The sequence below is a fragment of the Littorina saxatilis genome, linkage group LG17, assembly GCF_037325665.1.
Source record: "Littorina saxatilis isolate snail1 linkage group LG17, US_GU_Lsax_2.0, whole genome shotgun sequence".
NCBI classification, from domain to species: domain Eukaryota; kingdom Metazoa; phylum Mollusca; class Gastropoda; order Littorinimorpha; family Littorinidae; genus Littorina; species Littorina saxatilis.
This window is the reverse complement of record NC_090261.1, coordinates 21853543-21874630: the sequence shown is the minus strand read 5'-3', so window position 1 is coordinate 21874630 and position 21088 is coordinate 21853543. Positions and strand designations below refer to the sequence as shown.

The window sequence follows — 21088 nt, the reverse complement described above, 5'->3', positions numbered from 1 at the left end:
CAGATGAAAGTCTTTAAACCGAGTCAAAATTGATGTGAACAAAAAACATTCATTACTACAAAATTCTTCAAGTTCAACCTAATAAAACAAAAACCAGCACCCCTTTGTCACATTTGTGTTGGGAACACACTGACCACTAGCAATATCTGCAACTTGATAAGATGGTCACATGGGGGAGGGGGGGGGGTGGACATGCACGTTGAGGCAACACAAAATATTTTATTGTGTATGCTTTTTTTTATCCAGGTACTTGCGGCAAAAATGGACTACTACCCTCATTACACCAGAGGTAGGAGGATGAGTGGTCCTCATGGCTTTACGCAATAATTCAGGTAAGAAAAGCTAAGACAAAAACTTGCATGAATTATTTCCAGTTAATCAAAGTGACTACCTTTAGCCTGCCCTTCAAAGCCAAAAACCGGCACGGTTGGCCTAGTGGTAAGGCGTCCGCCCCGTGATCGGGAGGTCGTGGGTTCGAACCTCGGCCGGGTCATACCTAAGACTTTAAAATTGGCAATCTAGTGGCTGCTCCGCCTGGCGTCTGGCATTATGGGGTTAGTGCTAGGCCTGGTTGGTCCGGTGTCAGAATAATGTGACTGGGTGAGACATGAAGCCTGTGCTGCAACTTCTGTCTTGTGTGTGGCGCACGTTATATGTCAAAGCAGCACCGCCCTGATATGGCCCTTCGTGGTCGGCTGGGCGTTAAGCAAACATACAAACAAAAATCAAAGCCAAAATGAAGTATTGCCAGTCATATTATCATAATTATGACTGGCAATACTTCATTTTGGCTTTATTATGAGTGGACTTACTGCTGTTTGACTTTAGAGGGCAGAGCTAGAATGGACACTTTCCTTCGTCGCTTTGATGCGGATGTAATGCCTTCACTACGGTTCTTGCCAGACACAGCTTTTTGATCTGATGAGGCCCCCACCTGTTCAGTTACACATTAAGTGATTAACATGCTTCCATTTGAAACTTCGAAGTCTTCATCGGGGATTGACGCCCGACAAAAGCTAATTGAAGCCCGACGGAGCGAAGCGACGGAGGGCTTCAATTAGACTTTGGGAGGGCGTCAATCCACGATGAAGACCGAGAAGTTTCAAATGGAAGCATGTTAATGTTATTGTAATTGAATCTGACGACAATCTCTTTCCTGCTTTCATGCGGTTGTAAACAGACAGAATTGGTTCTGTTCTGTTCACACACTACTTTCAGTCCACCTACCTGCAAGGGTCAAGTCCCAAGAAATGTCTCTGTATTCCTATCGTATCACTCTGCTCCTGTTTTGTTTTCTTTCACACACATTTTCCCTTCTTTTTTGACGGGTTTCTGGACAGCAAACTCTAAAACAAATTCTTTTCATCACAAAAGCGATCTTTGGAATTGACTGACGTAGTCCGGAAGAATTCATGCATTAACTTACGTCACGTACTCAACGTCATCACTTCGCATACCTTATGGTCTCGGTATTTCGTTGGCCTTCATATTTCCTACTTGTAAAATGACCCTCAAAGCTAACCGAGACTAGTTGAGGCTGTATCAATACGCCTCGCCAGCAGGTTGTTAATGGATTTTTTAGCGAGTGGTTATCGACAATTGTAATACAATCAAGTTTGCGTTTTAATGAAACAGATCCTGTGATTGGTCAGAATGTCCCAACTCATTACAAATTACCGGTGACTAATTGTCGATAGCCACTAGCTAAAAAATTCATTAACAACCTGCTCCGCACACTCGTGAATTACCAAGAGGCTGCAAATACCCACTCGTGGTTTATTTTCCACTAATCAACTCGTGGTCATTGTTTAAGCTCTATTTAATGACCGGTAATTTTTAATGAGTTGGGGCATTCTGACCAATCACAGGATCTGTTTCATTAAAACGCAAACTTGATTGAATTACAATTAACATTAACCAGAAAAGCCTTTTAACATATGATAATTATAAGAATAACTTTGAATGTAATTAGAAAATTGTTTGCCATTTGAAGAATATTCATACCATAAGACTAAATTGTTGAAAAGTGTCAAATGTACTGAAAGTAGATGGCTTTGTCAACTGACCATAAATACAATTGGTTCTTGTGCCTGTTGTATAGGAGCACCTGAAAGAGAAGGAACAATGGAACAGAAAGTACCAGCAGGAGGTCGACAGTCTGTCATTCCGCAACTAGCAGCTGTCCAAACGAGTTGTGGTACTGCAAGAGGAGCTGGAGGCCGTCGAGTCACAGAAGAAAAAACACAAGGTTGGCACATTTCTTTAAAGCAGTAAAGCGGTAATCAAGACACCAGCATTGACTTGACAGATACAGATTTCCTCTTCGTTGAATAGGGTTGAAGGCATGGCTATCATATTCCTTGGTGGTGGCAATTCCGTTCAATATGTTTTTGTAACGTCGTGAAATATATACTTTTCCCATAAAACTGAAAGCTTAGTGTTACTGCGACTTCATTTTATCATACTTATTTTCATAGTGTGGCATTTTTCGGTTCTCGTCTTTGTTTTGCCAATACATTAACCTTTACTTTAATTGTTTAAAGTTTTAACAAAAACTTACAATGGTAGGAACCCAAGAAAAAGTCCACCCCTCTGCTTTTTGAATGTAATCTATACCTGACTAAGTTTCAAATGTACATTAGTATTAGATAGGCCATGAAGCCTGTAAATGCCCCTTCTTGATCTTGTGATCATTTTATTGCTATTTATAGTACAGAAAAGGGAACCCGTAAGATTTTGCCATATTTTGTACTCTTGATTTTCTAAATTACGATTGATACGGTCTGTGGAAAAAAAGAGAAATAATTCCTAGACTTCTTGAGTTTCTACTTTCGGTTCACTCAGTTAGTGTAAAAAAACAACCTGTTACTATGGCCATTTTGAATCTCGTATGAAGTGACTAAACGAGATCAGTTGCGTTGATCAGCTCAAAGCGTGGAAAGCTCAATTTTTATCATGCAAAAACAACAACAAAGAGGTGGATCCTCAGCAGGAGCAAAGAAAAAGGCTGTTCGGGAACAGGAATTCCTTTCAACGTATGTTTTCCAAGTTTGACATCGATAGACACTGCATGTCAAAGCTAGACTCATAGGGATCCTGAAATTGACAACACCAAGAAAAGCCGCTGCCAGCATGAGGAGCATCACAGACTTTGTCTTTTGCAAAAGATCTACCCGAGGAACAGGGTGCAGTACATGCCAAAGCGATGTTATCCGAGCTGATAGTGAAAATGAATTTGTCATTGAGCACAGCAGATGTGATTTTACAAGCTGTCAAAAGTGTGTTTCCTGTCTTAAACATCGCGCAGAAGTCTAAGTGTTCCTGCAAGAAGGCTACAGCAATGATGAAACAGATGTCTAATGACATTAGGTCTTCTCTTAAAGAAAAAATCAACAAAGATTTCCATCTTTTTTTTTTATCAATGACGGTGTGTGCAGCATGTTTGAAATGAATGATTAAAAGTTATGTGGAGTACTCTCATTTTTCTGAAAATGCACGTAGCTTTTTTTTTGTTAAACTCCATGGCAAAATTGAGGTCCCAAGGTCTGTATTACAATATATATATATATGCAACACATGCTTCTGTCAGTTAAAAGATATGATTTGTTTTTTATCAGCCTCATCTGGAGATGTACTGGTACCTCAGGCCTCATCTGGAGATGTACCAGTATTGCCAGCCTCATTTGGAGATGTACAAGTATTGCCAGCCTCGTCTGGAGATGTACTAGTATCACAAGCCTTATCTGGAGATGTACCAGTATCACCAGCCTCATCTGGAGATGTACCGCCATCACCAGCCTCATCTGGAGATTTACCAGTATCACCAGCCTTATCTGGATATGTACCAGTTTCACCAGTCTTATCTGGACATGTACCAGTATCACCAGCCTCATCTGGAGATGTACCGCTATCACCAGCCTTATCTGGAGATGTACTGATACCACCAACCTCATCTGGAGATGTACCGCTATCACCAGCCTTATCTGGAAATGTACCGATACCACCAGCCTCATCTGGAGATGTACCGCTATCACCAGCCTCATCTGGAGATGTACCGCTATCATCAGCCTCATCTGGAGATGTACCGCTATCACCAGTCTTATCTGGAAATGTACCGATACCACCAGCCTCATCTGGAAATGTACCGATACCACCAGCCTTATCTGGAGATGTACTGATACCACCAGCCTCATCTGGAGATGTACCGCTACCAAAAGCCTCATCTGGAAATGTACCGATACCACCAGCCTCATTTGGAGATGAACAGGTACGAAAAGCATTGTGATTTTGAACTTACTCACGGGTTACCTCCATTATGAAATTGACCGTTTTTGTTTGTTTATTTGTTGCTTAACGTCCAGCCGACTACGCAGAGCCATATCAGGACGAAAATTGACCGCTTTTATTTTTTAAACTTTCCAGGAAATGGGATTTAGCCACCTCTAGGTCGATGTTGTCAGTCTAATGAAATTGGAGAAAAGGCACCAATGGGTGGCCGAGTGGTAACGCACTTGCGCTCGGAAGTGAGTTCGACCCTGTGTCGGGGCGTTAGCAATTTTCTCCCCCCTTTCCTAACCTAGGTGGTGGGTTCAAGTGCTAGTCTTTCGGATGAGACGAAAAACCGAGGTCCCTTCGTGTACACTACATTGGGGTGTGCACGTTAAAGATCCCACGATTGACAAAAGGGTCTTTCCTGGCAAAATTGTATAGCCATAGATTAAAAAAATGTCCACCAAAATACCCGTGTGACTTTGAATAATAGGCCGTGAACAGTAGGATATGCGCCGAAATGGCTGCGATCTGCTGGTCGATGTGAATGCGTGATGTATTGTGTAAAAAAATCCATCTCACACGGCGCCTTGAGTCCGAGTCTGGAGATACGCGCGCGATATAAGACTTCATATAACCCATACTTGTCGGTCGCCCTATGCCTAAGTGGAATGTTTTGTATAATGGGAGCTTTAGGGCAACATTTGGCTTTAACACACACACACGTACATATATAGATTGGTTGAATTTAGAATAAAAAGAAAGTATGTAAAAGTCACAACATTCTTACACGTACTCGCATTCACTACCAAGAAACTGTTAATTTTTAGGATAGTTGGACATTAACTACAGTACCTGTGTAATCCAGAAAAACACACAAGATAAGCACATAATTGAGGCAAGTCAGGACCATTATGATGATCTGTGTCAAAAGCATCACATTTATTTTAACACGAATATTTATTGGACCATAGTGGCCGAGTGGGCTGCTTGCAGTCTCACTCAATGACAAAGTTAAGCAATGCCGAGCCTAGCCAAGTACTTGGATAAGTGACTGTCTGAGTTGTACACTGCTGTTAACTTGACCCCTCATGGAGGGCGGTGTCTCACTACTCTTTGGGATGAGATTTTAAAGGGAGGTCTATTCAGTATTCTGAGTACATATATGCACTCAAAATCAAGCTTGGACTTGATCCTGACGCCAATGTCCAACTCGGGTCAATGCAACCTGCAGAAACACACCCAGCATGCATCATAGTCTCAGAATAATCAAAATGATGATTGTGGAGACTCAACGAAAGGCAGGTGTGCTAAGCTGCCATAGTATTATGGGAAATGATTCTATTGTTATTGCAAATTTGTCTGGAAGCATGTGTCGACATAAGCTTGTATGTCTGCTTGATAGAGAATGGGATCTGGGTTGTCAGTAAAATGAAATTTGAGATTTTAAAAGAATCACCAAACCTTAGGGCGACAAAATATAAGTTGAAAGTATTGTACAATTGGAGCTTTACCTTTAGGACGACATTTGGTTGACCTAACTCCCCTATAGGATTTAACACAATATATATATATATGTTATAATTTTGGTTGCCCTAATCAAAAGTATTGTATAATGGGAGCTTTAGGGCGACATTTGGCGAATTGGATCTGGGTTGTTACTAAAATGACATTTTACTTTTTTGAGATTTTTTTTTTATACACGTTTTTATTGAGTCACTTGAGAAAAAGTGACTCTATGTAATCGGTCAGTGTTAGTCTGTCCGGCCGGCCGTCCGGCCGGCCGTCCGTAGACACCACCTTAACGTTGGACTTTTCTCGGAAACTATCAAAGCGATCGGGCTCATATTTTGTTTAGTCGTGACCTCCAATGACCTCTACACTTTAACGATGGTTTCGTTGACCTTTGACCTTTTTCAAGGTCACAGGTCAGCGTCAAAGGAAAAATTAGACATTTTATATCTTTGACAAAGTTCATCGGATGTGATTGAAACTTTGTAGGATTATTCTTTACATCAAAGTATTTACATCTGTAGCCTTTTACGAACGTTATCAGAAAAACAAGGGAGATAACTAGCCTTTTCTGTTCGGCAACACACAACTTAACGTTGGGCTTTTCTCGGAAACTATAAAAGTGACCGGGCTCAAATTTTATGTGAACGTGACTCATTGTGTTGTGAATAGCAATTTCTTCCTGTCCATCTGATGCCTCATATAATATTCAGAACTGCGAAAGTGACTCGATCGAGCGTTTGCTCTTCTTGTTTCTTCTTGGTACACGACATCAACATCAGACAGCAACACTTTTTTTTAGATTTGAAAGGAAGCACCAAACCTTAGGGCGAAAAAAATATGTGAAAGTATTGTACAATAGGAGCTTTAGGATGACATTTGGTCGACCTAGCTCCCCTGTGGGATTTAAAGGCAGAGTAAGCCTCCCGTAAACCATCACAGATGCGGTCAGGCTTTTACACACAGTACAAACACCATTTCCTTTAAACACTCACCAATTGAGAACATCCTAGGTGCCCTCCGTAAAGAGCGAACAATTTTCAAAGAATTTATTTTTGCGTGGTTTATCTTACCCCTGAGCCATCGTGAACCCGTGTGATCCAGTTCACAATGCAGTCGTCATAGTTAGTCATTTGAATGCGACTCGACGTGAGCTTATCTACAATAGCACGTTTTTTTTATGCACGAAACCACGGCTGTGGTTCACAAGAACTCTCGCGATGGCTTTTGACTGTTGAGAGGAACGGCGATTTGCACTGATAAACCGGCCGTCGTCTGCTACGACCCTTGCGTGACCCTGCTTCCGGGCTTTTCTTTTTTTTAAACTTTCACAACTTCGAATTGTTCTGATCTTGTCTTGATGAAAAACGAATTCTTTTATGATTAAAGAATGTTTGTGTAACAAGCTGTCAATTTATTATTTAGATTTTAAAAGTTAGGTCTAGCGCAAAAACGAGGCGCCGTTGTTGTTAACGGAACAAGTCTACGAAAATAAATTCTTTGAAAATGTCTCACGCTCGACAGAAAGCAGCCAGGATGTTCCCGTTCGGTGAGCGTTCAAATGGAAGTATGCTTGTACTGTATTTAGACGCTCGGGGAGCTCTGTGATGGTTTACGGGAGGCTTACTGTGCCTTTAACACACATGCATATATATATATATATATATATGTTATAATTTTGGTCGCCCTAATCAAAAGTATTGTATAATGGGAGCGTTAGGGCGACATTTGGCGAATTGGATCTGGGTTGTTACTAAAAAAAAATGACATATTACTTTTTTGAGAATTTTATTTTTTCAGTTTTTTTTTTTTTATACACGTTTTTATTTCTTTTTGGTACACGACATCAACATCAGACAACAACACTTTTTTGAGATTTGAAAGGAAGTACCAAACCTTAGGGCGAAAGAAAATACGTTGAAAGTATTGTACAATAGGAGCTTTAGGATGACATTTGGTCGATCGACCTAGCTCCCCTGTGGGATTTAACACACACGCATGTATATATATATGTTAAAAATGGTGTGAATGTGATCATACTTTCTCCAAGTCCTTTTTCAAAAATTGACCCGATATTCCGATCTACTTACAAATACCTTTTGGGGTTTAAATTGTGATGTTTTAGTTTAAATAAAAGTTCCACATGATTCTATGCTCCGCCTTGCAAGAGACATCACATTAACTTAACTGTGAATATTTTGTTTTAGGATGAAGACTACTGTCAGGAGAGTGATTTTGATTCTGATAGCACACCTTCTTCCTGCGATTACCCTATGCTGTCACCACCTGCACAAAGGAAGAAAACTTGCCAAGGTAAAAGTCAATGAAAGAAACTGTGAGAAGTAGTAACTCACTGACTGCGACAATTCATGGTTGACCAATTTACTTAAAATTCAGCTTTCCTGAGCCAGAAACCACAACTTGGTCTATAGTTCAGGACATTTCCTAGTCGAGTTGCAATCAATTATTGTACTATCAAGGAAACAGTTTCTTGTGTAAAGAATTTAACATGCTATACGGTGTTGTTGCCAGGCCTCGGTCTTTTGTCTGTGACGCATTCCTTTCTGATTTGACGCATTGGACCTAGCCTTGTCCGGTCGATGGACCGATAGTTTTTACGTTTTGGTGGTCAACTGACCGATACATATTCGTACAAGGCGGACAAGGTCTGCAATGAATGGAATGGGAGTTGCAAAGTCGGAAAACAAACCCCGATCGAAATGCTCATGTTTGCTACGAGTGAAAAATGCACTCGGTGCCGACTCTGTGTTTGTCGTCATTGACTCTGTGTTTGTCGTCTTTGACACTCGAGGCTGCGTTTACGGAAATACCCGTTCCAGCCGGTGTACCTAATTATCGAAAACGGCGCAAACAGCGGAAATTTCATCAATATAATATTACGGCATGGTAATTTGGACCTATTGTTTTTTTAAAGTCAGGACATTTGGACTTATTGGTTTTTTTTAGGGAGGTCCAAATGACCTATTGTTTTCTTAGGCTGGCAACAACACTGGCTATACTTTTTCCCACATAAAAAAGACTTGTGCCCATTGTGATATGTACATTGTACTTGTTTGACAGGCATGGTTACAACAAGTCAGCAAAGTCTGGTTTTCTCGATGGCTGGTTGGCACCCCGTTGCCTTGGCACCTCAAGCAATGATGTTGCCAGCGCAGTCTGTGTCTCGTCTTACGTCTCCCAACAATGTCCAGCTTCCCACCGACCTTACTGTCCTTCAGCAGCAGCTCAGGACTACAGGTATGTTATTCTTCAGCGTGTGGCATCACCGTATTTGATCTTTTACCCTTGTTAAATGCTTCTCATTCAAGTCACTGCACAGCAGAACATGCATGAACTTTTAAAACCAGCTCGCTGCACAATTGTTAAGTACCTATTTTATGAAGCAACTGCTTGTTTGCGAAAATGAGTGTGCCTGCATCAATACTACGTGTTTATCACTAAATCAGTGACTGATTAGACCGTCCTTCCGGAGGGTGAAATGAATAGGCTAAAGTTGCTGATGCGACCCCCATTCATATTTCACACTGTCAGACTGTACGGTAGGCTACGGTTCATGTTGGTTGATAAATATTGGCTTCAAATTGGTACCCTTGAAAATGACAGAAGGCCGCCTTACAATTCTTAAACTTCTTGAGTTTCTACTTTTGTGACATGACGTGACCGAGTTTTGTATGAAGTGAAGAAACGAGATCAGTTGTATTGATCTGTTCAAAGCGTGGAAAGCTCAATTTCCATCAGGCAAAAACAACAACAAAGAGGTGGATCCTCAGCTGGGCCAAAGAAAAAGGCGGTTCGGGAACAGGAATTCCTTTCAAAGTATGTGTCAGTAAAAAGATGACCTGATTTTTTTTCATCAGCCTCATCTGGAGATGTACCGCTACCACCAGCCTCATCTGGAGATGTACCGCTACCACCAGCCTCATCTGGAGATGTACCGATAAAACCAGCCTCTTCTGGAGATGAACAGGTACGAAAAGCCTTGCGATTTGAACTAACTCACGGGTTACCTACTTCCTGAATTTGACTCTCCGGATGACTTTTTTAACTTTTCACAGGAAATGGGAATTGGGCCCCGCCACACCCCCCCCCCCCCCCCCCCGGGGGTAATTATTGTCAGTCCAATGGAAGCACAAATACTATGGTCATCCTAAGTGGAAAGTAGTGTATAATGGGATCTTTAGGGCGACATTTGGTCGACTTAACTCCCCTGTAAGCTTTAACACATACACATGTATATTGGTTGAATTTAGAATAAAAAGAAAGTATGTAAAAGGCACAACATTCTTACACGTACTTGCATTCACCACCAAGAAACTGTTAATTTTTAGGATAGTTGGACATTAACTACGGTACCTGTGTAATCCAGAAAAACACACAAGATAAGCACATAAATGAGGCAAGTCAGGACCATTATGATGATCTGTGTCAAAAGCATCACATTTATTTTAACACGAATATTTATTGGACCATAGTGGCCGAGTGGGCGGCTTGCAGTCTCACTCAATGACAAAGTTAAGCAATGCCGAGCCTAGGCAGTACTTGGATAAGTGACTGTCTGAGTTGTACACTGCTGTTAACTTGACCCCACATGGAGGGCGGTGTCTCACTACTCTTTGGGATGAGATTTTAAACTGAGGTCTATTCAGTATTCTGAGTACATATGCCCTCAAAATCATGCTTGGACTTGATCCTGACGCCAATGTCCAACTCGGGTCAATGCAACCCGCAGAAACACACCCAGCATGCATCATAGTCTCAGAATAATCAGAATGATGATTGTGGAGACTCAAGGAAAGGCAGGTGTACTAAGCTGCCATGGTATTATGGGAAAAGGTTCTATTGTTATTGCAAATTTGTCTGGAAGCATGTGTCGACATTAGCTTGTATGTCTGCTTGATAGGCAATGTGATCTGGGTTGTCAGTAAAAATGAAATTTGAGATTTGAAAAGAATCACCAAACCTTAGGGCGACAGAATATAAGTTGAAAGTATTGTACAATTGGAGCTTTAGGACGACATTTGGTCGACCTAGCTCCCCTGTAGGATTTAGCACAATATATGTTATATTTTTGGTCGCCCTAATCAAAAGTATTGTATAATGGGAGCTTTAGGGCGACATTTGGTGAATTGGATCTGGGTTGTCACTAAAATGACATTTGAGATTTGAAAGGAAGCACCAAACCTTAGGGCGAAAGAAAATACATTGAAAGTATTGTACAATTGCTGAATTGGAGCTTTAGGATGACATATGTTCGACCTAGCTCCCCTGTGGAATTTGACACACACGCATATTATATATACTGTTCAAAAAAAGAAACGCATAGTTGCTACTTGCCAAATTTGTTTTATTTTTCGAAAAAAATAACAGAAAATCCAATATTTAGATTATTTGTTTGAATTTTGGTATGGACACAGTTGAATGCACACACAGTTCATTTGCATCTTCAAATCAATCAGTCAATCAATACGATTGGGTGCCGAGGCTGTCAAGTCAGTAGGGGGTGTGACTGCCTTGAGCAGCAACAACTGCCCGGCACCTTCTGGGCATGGACTGGATCAGATGCCGGATATCTTGCTGTGGGATGGTGTCCCACTCCTCCTGAAGTGCCTGCAATAGATCGCGGTGATTTGCTGGCGCTTCTTCTTGCCTGCGCACACGTCTGTCCAATTCATCCCAGAGGTGTTCTATCGGGTTCATGTCTGGCGACATGGATGGCCAGGGAAGCACCTGGACATGGTGGTCGGTGAGGAACTGGGTGGTGAGTCGTGCTGTGTGCGGGCGAGCGTTGTCCTGCTGGAATATGGCATCCTGGTCAGCCAGAAGAGGAAGGGCGTGTGGGCGCAGAATTTCCTCCACGTATCGCTGGGCAGTTATGCGCCCTTGGACGTGCACCAGGGTGCTCCTTCCAGCGGTATTGATCGCCCCCACACCATGACGCCTCCACCACCATGAATGGGTGCCTCATCCACACAGTTGGGCGCGTAACGTTCGTTTACTCTCCGGTAGACCCTCCTCCGACCATCATGTCGCTGGAGCAGGAAGTAGGACTCGTCGCTGAACCACACGTGTCTCCAGTGATTCCGGACGGTCCAGCGAAGGTGCTGGTTGCCCCACTGCACTCGGTTCTGGCGATGGCGGCGGGTGAGGACAGCTCCTCTGTGAGGTCTGCGAGCTCTCAAACCAGCTTTATGCAGGCGGTACTGCACGGTCTGGTCCGATAATCGGTGTGGCCCGGGGAGAGCCTGGACAGAAGATGAGGCCGACAGGAAACGATTCCGGAGGTGGCGGAGCCGTATGAAACGGTCCTGAGCAGCAGTTGTCGCCCTTGGTCTTCCCGCTCGTGGCAAGTCAGCAACGGAGCCAGTGGCTTGAAACCTGACCCACAGTCTACTGATGGTGCCCTGGGACACGTGGAAGTGCCTGGCGATTGCACTTTGACTTTGGCCTGCTTGTAAACGACCCAATGCAATTTGGCGGTCTTCTCTGCTCAATCGGGCCATCTTTCGTCGCTGAATTGTCGTCTGATTTCTTTGTGGCGAACAATCCGCTTTTATGGGTTTTGGAAGACATGGTGAGAGCTCAATATTCCCCGAGTTTCACGAGATTACACTGAAGCATGACGAGTGGTCATGCCAAATGAGCAATTTTGACATTGTAGCCACTGATAACGCATGCGTCACGTGCAGAGCTCACTTGTGGCAATGGACGAAAGGTCGACGACCAGATAAACATTTTCTGCAGTTTGGTGGATATCCTTGTAGCCATATAACTAAATTAACCAAATATTACAAGCTATGCGTTTCTTTTTTTGAACAGTATATATATGATAATGTCAAAAATGGTGTGAATGTGTTCATACTTTCTCCAAGTCCTTTTACTGAAAAGGACCTTTGACTCGATATTCCGATCTACTTACGCATACTCTTTGGGGTTTACATTGTGATGTTTAAATAAAAGTTCCACATGATTCTATGCTCCGCCTTGCAAGAGACATCACATTAACTTAACTGTGAATATTTTGTTTTAGGATGAAGACTTATACCGTCCGGAGAGTGATTTTGATTCTGATAGCACACCTTCTTCCTGCGATTACCCTATGCTGTCACCACCTGCACAAAGGAAGAAAACTTGCCAAGGTAAAAGTCAATGAAAGAAACTGTGAGAAGTAGTAACTCACTCACTGCGACAACTCATGGATGACCAATTTACTTAACTCATGGATGACCAATTTACTTAAGATTCAACTCTCCTGAGCCAGAAACCACAACTTGGTCTATAGTTCAGGACATTTCCTAGTCAAGTTGCAATCATTTATTGTACTATCAAGGAAACAGTTTCTTGTGTAAAGAATTTAACATGCTATACAGTGTTCTTGCCAGGCCTTGGTCTTCGGTCTCTGACGCATTCCTTTCTGATTTGACGCATTGGACCTAGCCTTGTCCGGTCGATGGACCGATAGTTTTTACGTTTTGGTGGTCAACTGACCGATACATATTCGTACAAGGCGGACAAGGTCTGCAATGAATGGAATGGGAGTTGCAAAGTCGGAAAACAAACCCCGATCGAAATGCTCATGTTTGCTACGAGTGAAAAATGCACTCGGTGCCGACTCTGTGTTTGTCGTCATTGACTCTGTGTTTGTCGTCATTGACACTCGAGGCTGCGTTTACGGAAATACCCGTTCCAGCCGGTGTACCTAATTATCGAAAACGGCGCAAACAGCGGAAATTTCATCAATATAATACTACGGCATGGTAATTTGGACCTATTGTTTTTTTAAAGCCAGGACATTTGGACTTATTGGTTTTTTTTTAGGGAGGTCCAAATGACCTATTGTCTTCTTAGGCTGGCAACAACACTGGCTATACTTTTTCCCACATAAAACAGACTTGTGCCCATTGTGATATACATTGTACTTGTTTGACAGGCATGGTTACAACAAGTCAGCAAAGTCTGGTTTTCTCGATGGCTGGTTGGCACCCCGTTGCCTTGGCACCTCAAGCAATGATGTTGCCAGCGCAGTCTGTGTCTCGTCTTACGTCTCCCAACAATGTCCAGCTTCCCACCGACCTTACTGTCCTTCAGCAGCAGCTCAGGACTCCAGGTATGTTATTCTTCAGCGTGTGGCATCACCGTATTTGATCTTTTACCCTTGTTAAATGCTTCTCATTCAAGTCACTGCACAGCAGAACATGCATGCACTTTTAAAACCAGCTTGCTGCACAATTGTTAAGTACCTATTTTATGAAGCAACTGCTTGTTTGCGAAAATGAGTGTGCCTGCATCGATACTACGTGTTTATCACTAAATCAGTGTCTGATAAGACCGTCCATCCGGAGGGTGAAATGAATAGGCTAAAGTTGCTGATGCGACCCTCATTCACATTTCACACTGTTAGACTGTACGGTAGGCTACGGTTCATGTTGGTTAATAAATATTGGCTTCAAATTGGTACCCTTGAAAATGACAGAAGGCCGCCTTACAATTCTTAAACTTCTTGAGTTTCTACTTTTGTGACATGACGTGGCGAGTCTCGTATGAAGTGACGAAACGAGATCAGTTGTATTGATCTGTTCAAAGCGTGGAAAGCTCAATTTCCATCATGTAAAAACAACAACAAAGAAAAAGGCGGTTCGTGAACAGGAATTCCTTTCAAAGTTTGTGTCAGTAAAAAGATGACCTGATTTATTTCTCATCAGCCTCATCTGGAGATGTACCGCTACCACCAGCCTCATCTGGAGATGTACCGCTACCACCAGCCTCATCTGGAGATGTACCGCTACCACCAGCCTCATTTGGAGATGTACCGATAAAACCAGCCTCATCTGGAGATGACAGGTACGAAAAGCCTCGCGATTTGAACTAACTCACGGGTTACCTACTTCCTGAATTTGACTCTCCGGATGACTTTTTAACTTTATAAGCCTGTGATTAAGGTGACCCACAAACTGTTACCAGACACTCCCTGGACTTATATTAAGCCTAGTGCAGAACCGCGCGAGGTGACATGTGACTCATTTCGTGGTGGAGGGTCACATTTTAAGGATTTTTTGCATTTTACTTCAGTATCTGTGTAATCCAGAAAAGACACAAGATAAGCGCATAATTGAGGAGAGTCGGGACCATTATGATGATCTGTGTCAAAAGCACATTGAACACGACTATTAATGGGACCATAGTGGCCGAGTGGGCGACTTGCAGTCTCACTCTATGACAAAGTTAAGCAATTTGAGATTTAAATAGAAGCACCAAACCTTAGGGCGACTGAAAATAAGAAAAGTATTGCATGATTAGAGCTTTAGGACGACATTTGATCAACCTAGGTCCCCTGTTGAATTTAAAGGCACACGCAGCTTCCCGTAAACCATCACAGACACTGTCAGGCTTTTACACACAGTACAAACACCCTTGCATTTCAACACTCACCACTTGAGAACATCGTAGGTGCCCTCCGAAAAGAGCGAGCACTTATGAACGAATTTATTTTTGCGTGGCCAGCCGGATTGTCTGATCAGACAATGGGATGGCTCGTTTTGGCGCTAGACCTAACTTATACTAATAAATTGACAGCTTGTTACACAAATATTCTTAAATAATTCTTTTTTCATTAAGACAAAATCAGTAAAACTCGAAGATTTTAAAGTTTAAAAACTAGCCCTGAAGCGTGTCCTGCAAAACGTGTTTCTCGTAGCAGACGAATGTTCAGCATGTCGCCAGTTTCTTTGAACGGTCAGCCGACACCATTCACTTCGTGTGACTCGCAGCCATTTGTTGCGTTTTAGATAACGAGCCATGGCAGATACAGCGAGTCGCATTGAAATCAAGGACTGACTACTAAATTGTGAGAAAAAAAGGGAAAGTAGATCACATGGGTTCACGATGGCTCAGGGGTTAGATTAACCACGAAAACAGGTGTGTGGTTTACTCGAGCTAAACAAAAAAACTGTGTCATTTAATGCTATTCACTAAATGCTATTGCAAGTGTGTTCGATAAGGTTAGAACTGCTTTTTCATGAAAAGATTTGAATCGTTCTGTAAACCATTTGGGACGGACTGGGGCTTTAACACACACGCATTACAAGTCAAATAGTGTGAATGTGATAATTTTTTCTCCTTCCTCCAAGTACTTTTAGTTTTACTCAAAAGGACCTATGACCAGATTTCCAGATCTACTGACAAATACGTTTTGAGCTTTCATTTGTGATGTTTAGATAAAAAATAAAAAAAAGAGTTTCACATGATGGCATGTTCCGCCTTGCCAGAGACATCACTATAACTTAACTGTGAATATTTTGTTTTAGGATGAAGACTACAGTTACGATCCGGAGAGTGATTCTGATTCTGATGGCACACCTTTTTCAAGCTACATGTACTACTACTCAATGCTGTCACCACCTGCAAAAAGGAAGAAAACATGCCAAGGTAAAAGTCCGTGAAAGAAACTGAGAAGTAGTGACTCTATGACTGCAACCTTTCATGATTTGCCAATTTACCTAAAATTCAGCTTTCCTGAGCCAGAAGCAAGACTTGTCTATAGACTATAGTTCAGGACATTTGCATATGCAGTTGCAATCAACTAGTGTACTATCAAGAAAACAGTTTCGTGTGGACAGAATTGTACATGCTCTACATTTTCCCATCTTTGTTAAAACATTAAGTCAAAATTTGACTAAATGTAAAAAACATCAATTTTGAAAACAACACTGGACAGCAATTAAAAATAGCATTCACCAAAACTGGCAACATGGTCTCAAAAGCTTCCTCACCTCATGTCTGACACATGCATGCACACACACACACACACAAACACACACACACACACACACACATACACACACACATACACACACACACACACACACACGCATCTCTGCCTTATGCAGCTTCATTTGTTTCTAAGGAAAATGCTGGGAGTCCATGGTTTCCAGGGAAATTGTATATTTGTGAAACACGTTATTCACCAGTCTTGCAAAGACCAGGCAAAAGTTACTAAATGTTCAGTTAAGCTGCTGCAACATTCCCCCATTTTGAAATTTTTACCATGCTCCTTTTTGTTGTGAACATAAAGATCTGAACCTGGGCTTTTATTTCCAGGAAGCGATCACTTTTCATAATCGTTGATATTGGTTTTGGTTATGCCTAATATGATCACATGGTTATTCTTCAAGAAGCGTTGTTCAGTTTTCATTTTTTTCTTGGGTAGAGCTGCTTTGATCTTTGAAAACTTTGTAATAGGATTTTTTGCATATTTTGTTTTTTTCAGAAATACCAGACAAACACGATGTACTGCCACCTGCCTCAAACGGACTGCCACCTGCCTCAGATGAGCTGCCACCTGCCTCAAATGGACTGCCACCTGCCTCAGACGGACTGCCAAACATTTCTTCCAAGAAACCGAAACGACCTTGCCTATATTGTGGCCAATTTCAAAGTGTGCTCATCAGACACTTACAAAGAAAACATTCTAATGAAGTAAGGGTTGCTGCAGCCATGAAGCTGCCTGCTTGTTCTAATGCGCAACTTGATTGTGGGCAGGCTTACCCTTTTTAAAATCAAAAAACAAGAAAGGTAGGTTGTTGGAACGTTTGTTATTGGATTTACATTAACATAAAACGTTTTAAGAGAACAGCCTTCCTTCTGTATGTTTTTGCTCATTGAACACCTTTGATTTCACCAACTCTTTTTTCTTCTTGTCACTGAGCTCTGACCGGTACGGTTGGCCTAGTGGTAAGGCGTCCGCCCCGTGATCGGGAGGTCGTGGGTTCGAACCCCGGCCGGGTCATACCTAAGACTTTAAAATTGGCAATCTAGTGGCTGCTCCGCCTGTCGTCTGGCATTATGGGGTTAGTGCTACGACTGGTTGGTCCGGTGTCAGAATAATCAGAATAATGTGACTGGGTGAGACATGAAGCCTGTTCTGCGACTTCTGTCTTGCGTGTGGCGCATGTTATATGTCAAAGCAGCACCGCCCTGATATGGCCCTTCGTGGTAAAACGCTGGCAGTTTCTTTGTTTTTGGATTTACCCTTTTTAACGCAAGAATGGATGGTGAACCAGCCAGACTGACACTGTGTGAATGGCAAGAAGCAGAAAGCAATCATTGGGTGGTACTGGTTCAATCTCGGCAGCTAAACTAAAGAGTATGTGTGTATGTAAAATCACCCATGACAGATGTGTACTGGTTCAATCTCGGCAGCTAAACTAAAGAATATCAAGTATGTGTTTTGAAAATCGTTGTCAGTATCGGATAAAGGAGAATTTCACTTGAGACTCGACCGAGGCCTGGTTTGTGTTATTATGCAAGGTCCGGTACTATGAACAAATTTGGTCAAATCCACTACAAATGTATGCGTGTTTGGCTTATTTCATAGAGTAAAAAGTTCACGCACTAAACATTTTATGTTGACCGACAAAAGTGTGCCTCGTACACTCTAAATATTTGGACGCCAGATACCTCTGCAATGACCGGAACAGAGCTGAGCAGAAAATGCAATCAGGTGTTCTATCTCAGACTAATCAAAGCAGTCTGACACAAGCCTGATCACTTGGATCGTCACTAATCTATTCAAGAGTTCTGCATTGCCCATTATCTCCCATTCAAACCCTCTTTTGTACTGTGAGTTAGTAATCGCTGAACGATCGCTGTTAATGTTATAGCGATACTGGTGAAAACGAAATGTAATATTTTGAGTGCATGCAGTAATTGAAGGGCGCACAAAGCATGTGACTACCCTCCAGTGACTGCACTCATAACCTTTTGAGATGAGTGGTTGTAAGGTATTATAATAAGACTTCCTCTCCACAATACAAGTGCCTGTTGTTGTTATTCATGTTCAATTGATGGGAAGCTAATTCTGGAGGATAAATAGAAAACAATTAAGCTTTTTTAATAGGTTACAATAATGTCATCATTTATTTCTCATTGAAAATTTCAAATCATTTTATATCATTTTGCTTTAAAAGTTGTCAGTCGTGTCTTGAAATCGATGACATTTGTTTTATGTTTTGCTTCTAATACTGAGTTCTAATGACAGAGTAAATATAGCATTGTAATTTGTAATACCATGCACAGTTCAAACTGTCAATCACGCTCCTTCCCAGTTTGTGATATGTATGTACATGAATTCTGTAAGTGGTCAATTTGTGTGTGGCATTGATCAACATTGCAAACAACACAGTTAATCTATGCAATCATGTACATCAAAATAATTTCAAAGAACTGTTCTCTGTTTTAATCTGTATTTGTTTCACTTCTCTGGGGTAAATTAAATCCTGTTGCATTGTAAATGCATGCCATTTATTTTCTTCTGTCTTGACTTTATTTTGCCAAAAATGTTATGCTTGGAAGAGGGCTTAGTAACTCTCTCCAAAAGGCCACTGGTTCTGATTCTACTCAATTACGATTGTTTTCTTGATAGTGTACATTGATTGAAATTTTAACTAAAATTTGTTGTTTCTGTGCTTCATTAATCTTCTTCAATTTGAGGTATCTTGGTGTAGCTTGTGTGTTTATGACATCATTTCTGCCCTAACATTTACAATGATTTCAACATGAAAGATAACTAAAACATACTAAATATGGATCTCTATGTTGTTAATGATTAGGTGAAATGTAAGACTACCAAAATATGTGTGCCATAATTCTGCACACGATATTTTTTCTTTCAAACAGATCATTGGTAATCTGAACCGTACACTTGCAAGTGGTCAAATTACTTTTTTGTGTTCTCAAATTGTTTCATGGCAGAGATTTAAAAAGACCTCAATTAGTGTACTGTAAACTATAGAGCATTTATTGTGATCTTAGCAGACTTTCACTGTGCTGTTCTGGAAAGAACGTCGGCAAGACTATTGAAAGCGTTCTGCATTTAGAACATTGACAGATCATGCAGAACACACTGAGAGCCCATAACAGCTTACTTTTTCAGTTCATTCAGCACACAAAAGATGATCACAGCAGCTAACTCTCAAACAGAACATTTGAATGCCGTTCTCAAACTGTTTCAAATAAGTGAGTGTGTGCAATTCCCATCATGTTCATTTAGAGTGTAGTAGGGCCCCAGATCAATCCAGCATTGAGTGCATTTCTGCCATTACCTGAAAACAATAGACCTTTTGCAAGTGTATTCTTTGCAAGAACTTTATTCTTGTACATACTTGTAAGTTGTCTTTTTTTCCCGTTTTTGTTACCCTCTACAGAGAGGTCCCACTCGCAACTCTGTACAACATCCCTTTTGTCAAATCTCCCTTACTGAACAAAGTATAGTAGGTTTTGGACTCGAACAATATGGTAAGTGTAGGGAAGCGATTTAAGAACAAGTGCGCACATTAAAACATCATTGCTGAAGGTGTATGTGTATAATTTTATTCTTGTTTTTGACAAATAAATGAGCTGTTGAACAAATACACATTCGTTGACTTATCGCAGTTTGCATTGTATGTGTTAATGTGTGTATATGTACATCCTGTTATATGTTTTTCTTCTGTGATGTACTTTGCTTACATCTGCCTGTTAACATTACAACAAGGCATTCCTATTGATATGTTTAAATTTTGCAAACAGTGACCTTTTATTTCTGACTTGGGAACAACACTGATGAAAGCATCTATCATTTTTTCTGTCACAACTCATACACAAAATCTATTGCACGTTTTGAACTGTTTATTAAAACTGCCAACAGAATAATTAGTGATGAAACAGCCATGATTACACTCAACACAAAGCATCAGGAACCTTAAATAATAACGATTTCGAAAGCGCGAACTGCAGAGTTTGAGCACATAACTAAATGACAATTAAAATGACGGGCGCAGTGGCGTGGTGGTAAGACGTCGGCCTCCTAATCGGGAGGTCGTGAGTTCGAATCCCGGTCGCTGCCGCCTGGTGGGTTAAGAGTGGAGATTTTTCCGATCTCCCAGGTCAACTTATGTGCAGACCTGCTAGTGACTTAACCCCCTTCGTGTGTACACGCAAGCACAAGACCAAGTGCGCACGGAAAAGATCCTGTAATCCATGTTAGAGTTCCGTGGGTTATAAAAACACAAAAATACCAAGCATGCTTCCCCCGAAGCGGCGTATAGCTGCCTAAAATGGCGGGGCTTAAAACGGTCATTCACGTAAAATTCCACTCGTGCAAAAACACGCGTGTACGTGGGAGTTTCAGCCCACGAACGCAGAAGAAGACAATTAAAATTGTTAAAAAATAATAATAACTGGACATTTTTAGTGCATAACCTATGGCTCTAGGCCCTTTACAAAACTTTGTGAACAACAAAATATACAAATA

General features: G+C 41.5%; 1 protein-coding gene across 2 annotated transcripts; it reads left to right on the top strand.

Annotated features, from left to right (window-relative positions):
• Positions 1-216: 216 nt before the first annotated feature.
• LOC138952684 (uncharacterized) lies at positions 217-20207 on the top strand. Of its 2 annotated transcripts, XM_070324382.1 has the most exons (11): positions 217-332; positions 2102-2248; positions 3618-4267; positions 7989-8094; positions 8863-9039; positions 9660-9769; positions 12830-12938; positions 13730-13906; positions 14502-14640; positions 16104-16224; positions 17066-20207. In XM_070324382.1, the coding sequence occupies exons 1-11, from the start codon at positions 311-313 to the stop codon at positions 17276-17278; spliced, it is 1971 nt and encodes a 656-aa protein (XP_070180483.1). In that variant the 5' UTR covers positions 217-310; the 3' UTR covers positions 17279-20207. The 2 variants fall into 2 exon arrangements, with proteins under 2 accessions (XP_070180483.1, XP_070180484.1); XM_070324383.1 differs by lacking the exons at positions 7989-8094; positions 8863-9039; positions 9660-9769 and having other exon boundaries at positions 218-332.
• The last annotated feature ends 881 nt before the right edge of the window (positions 20208-21088 follow it).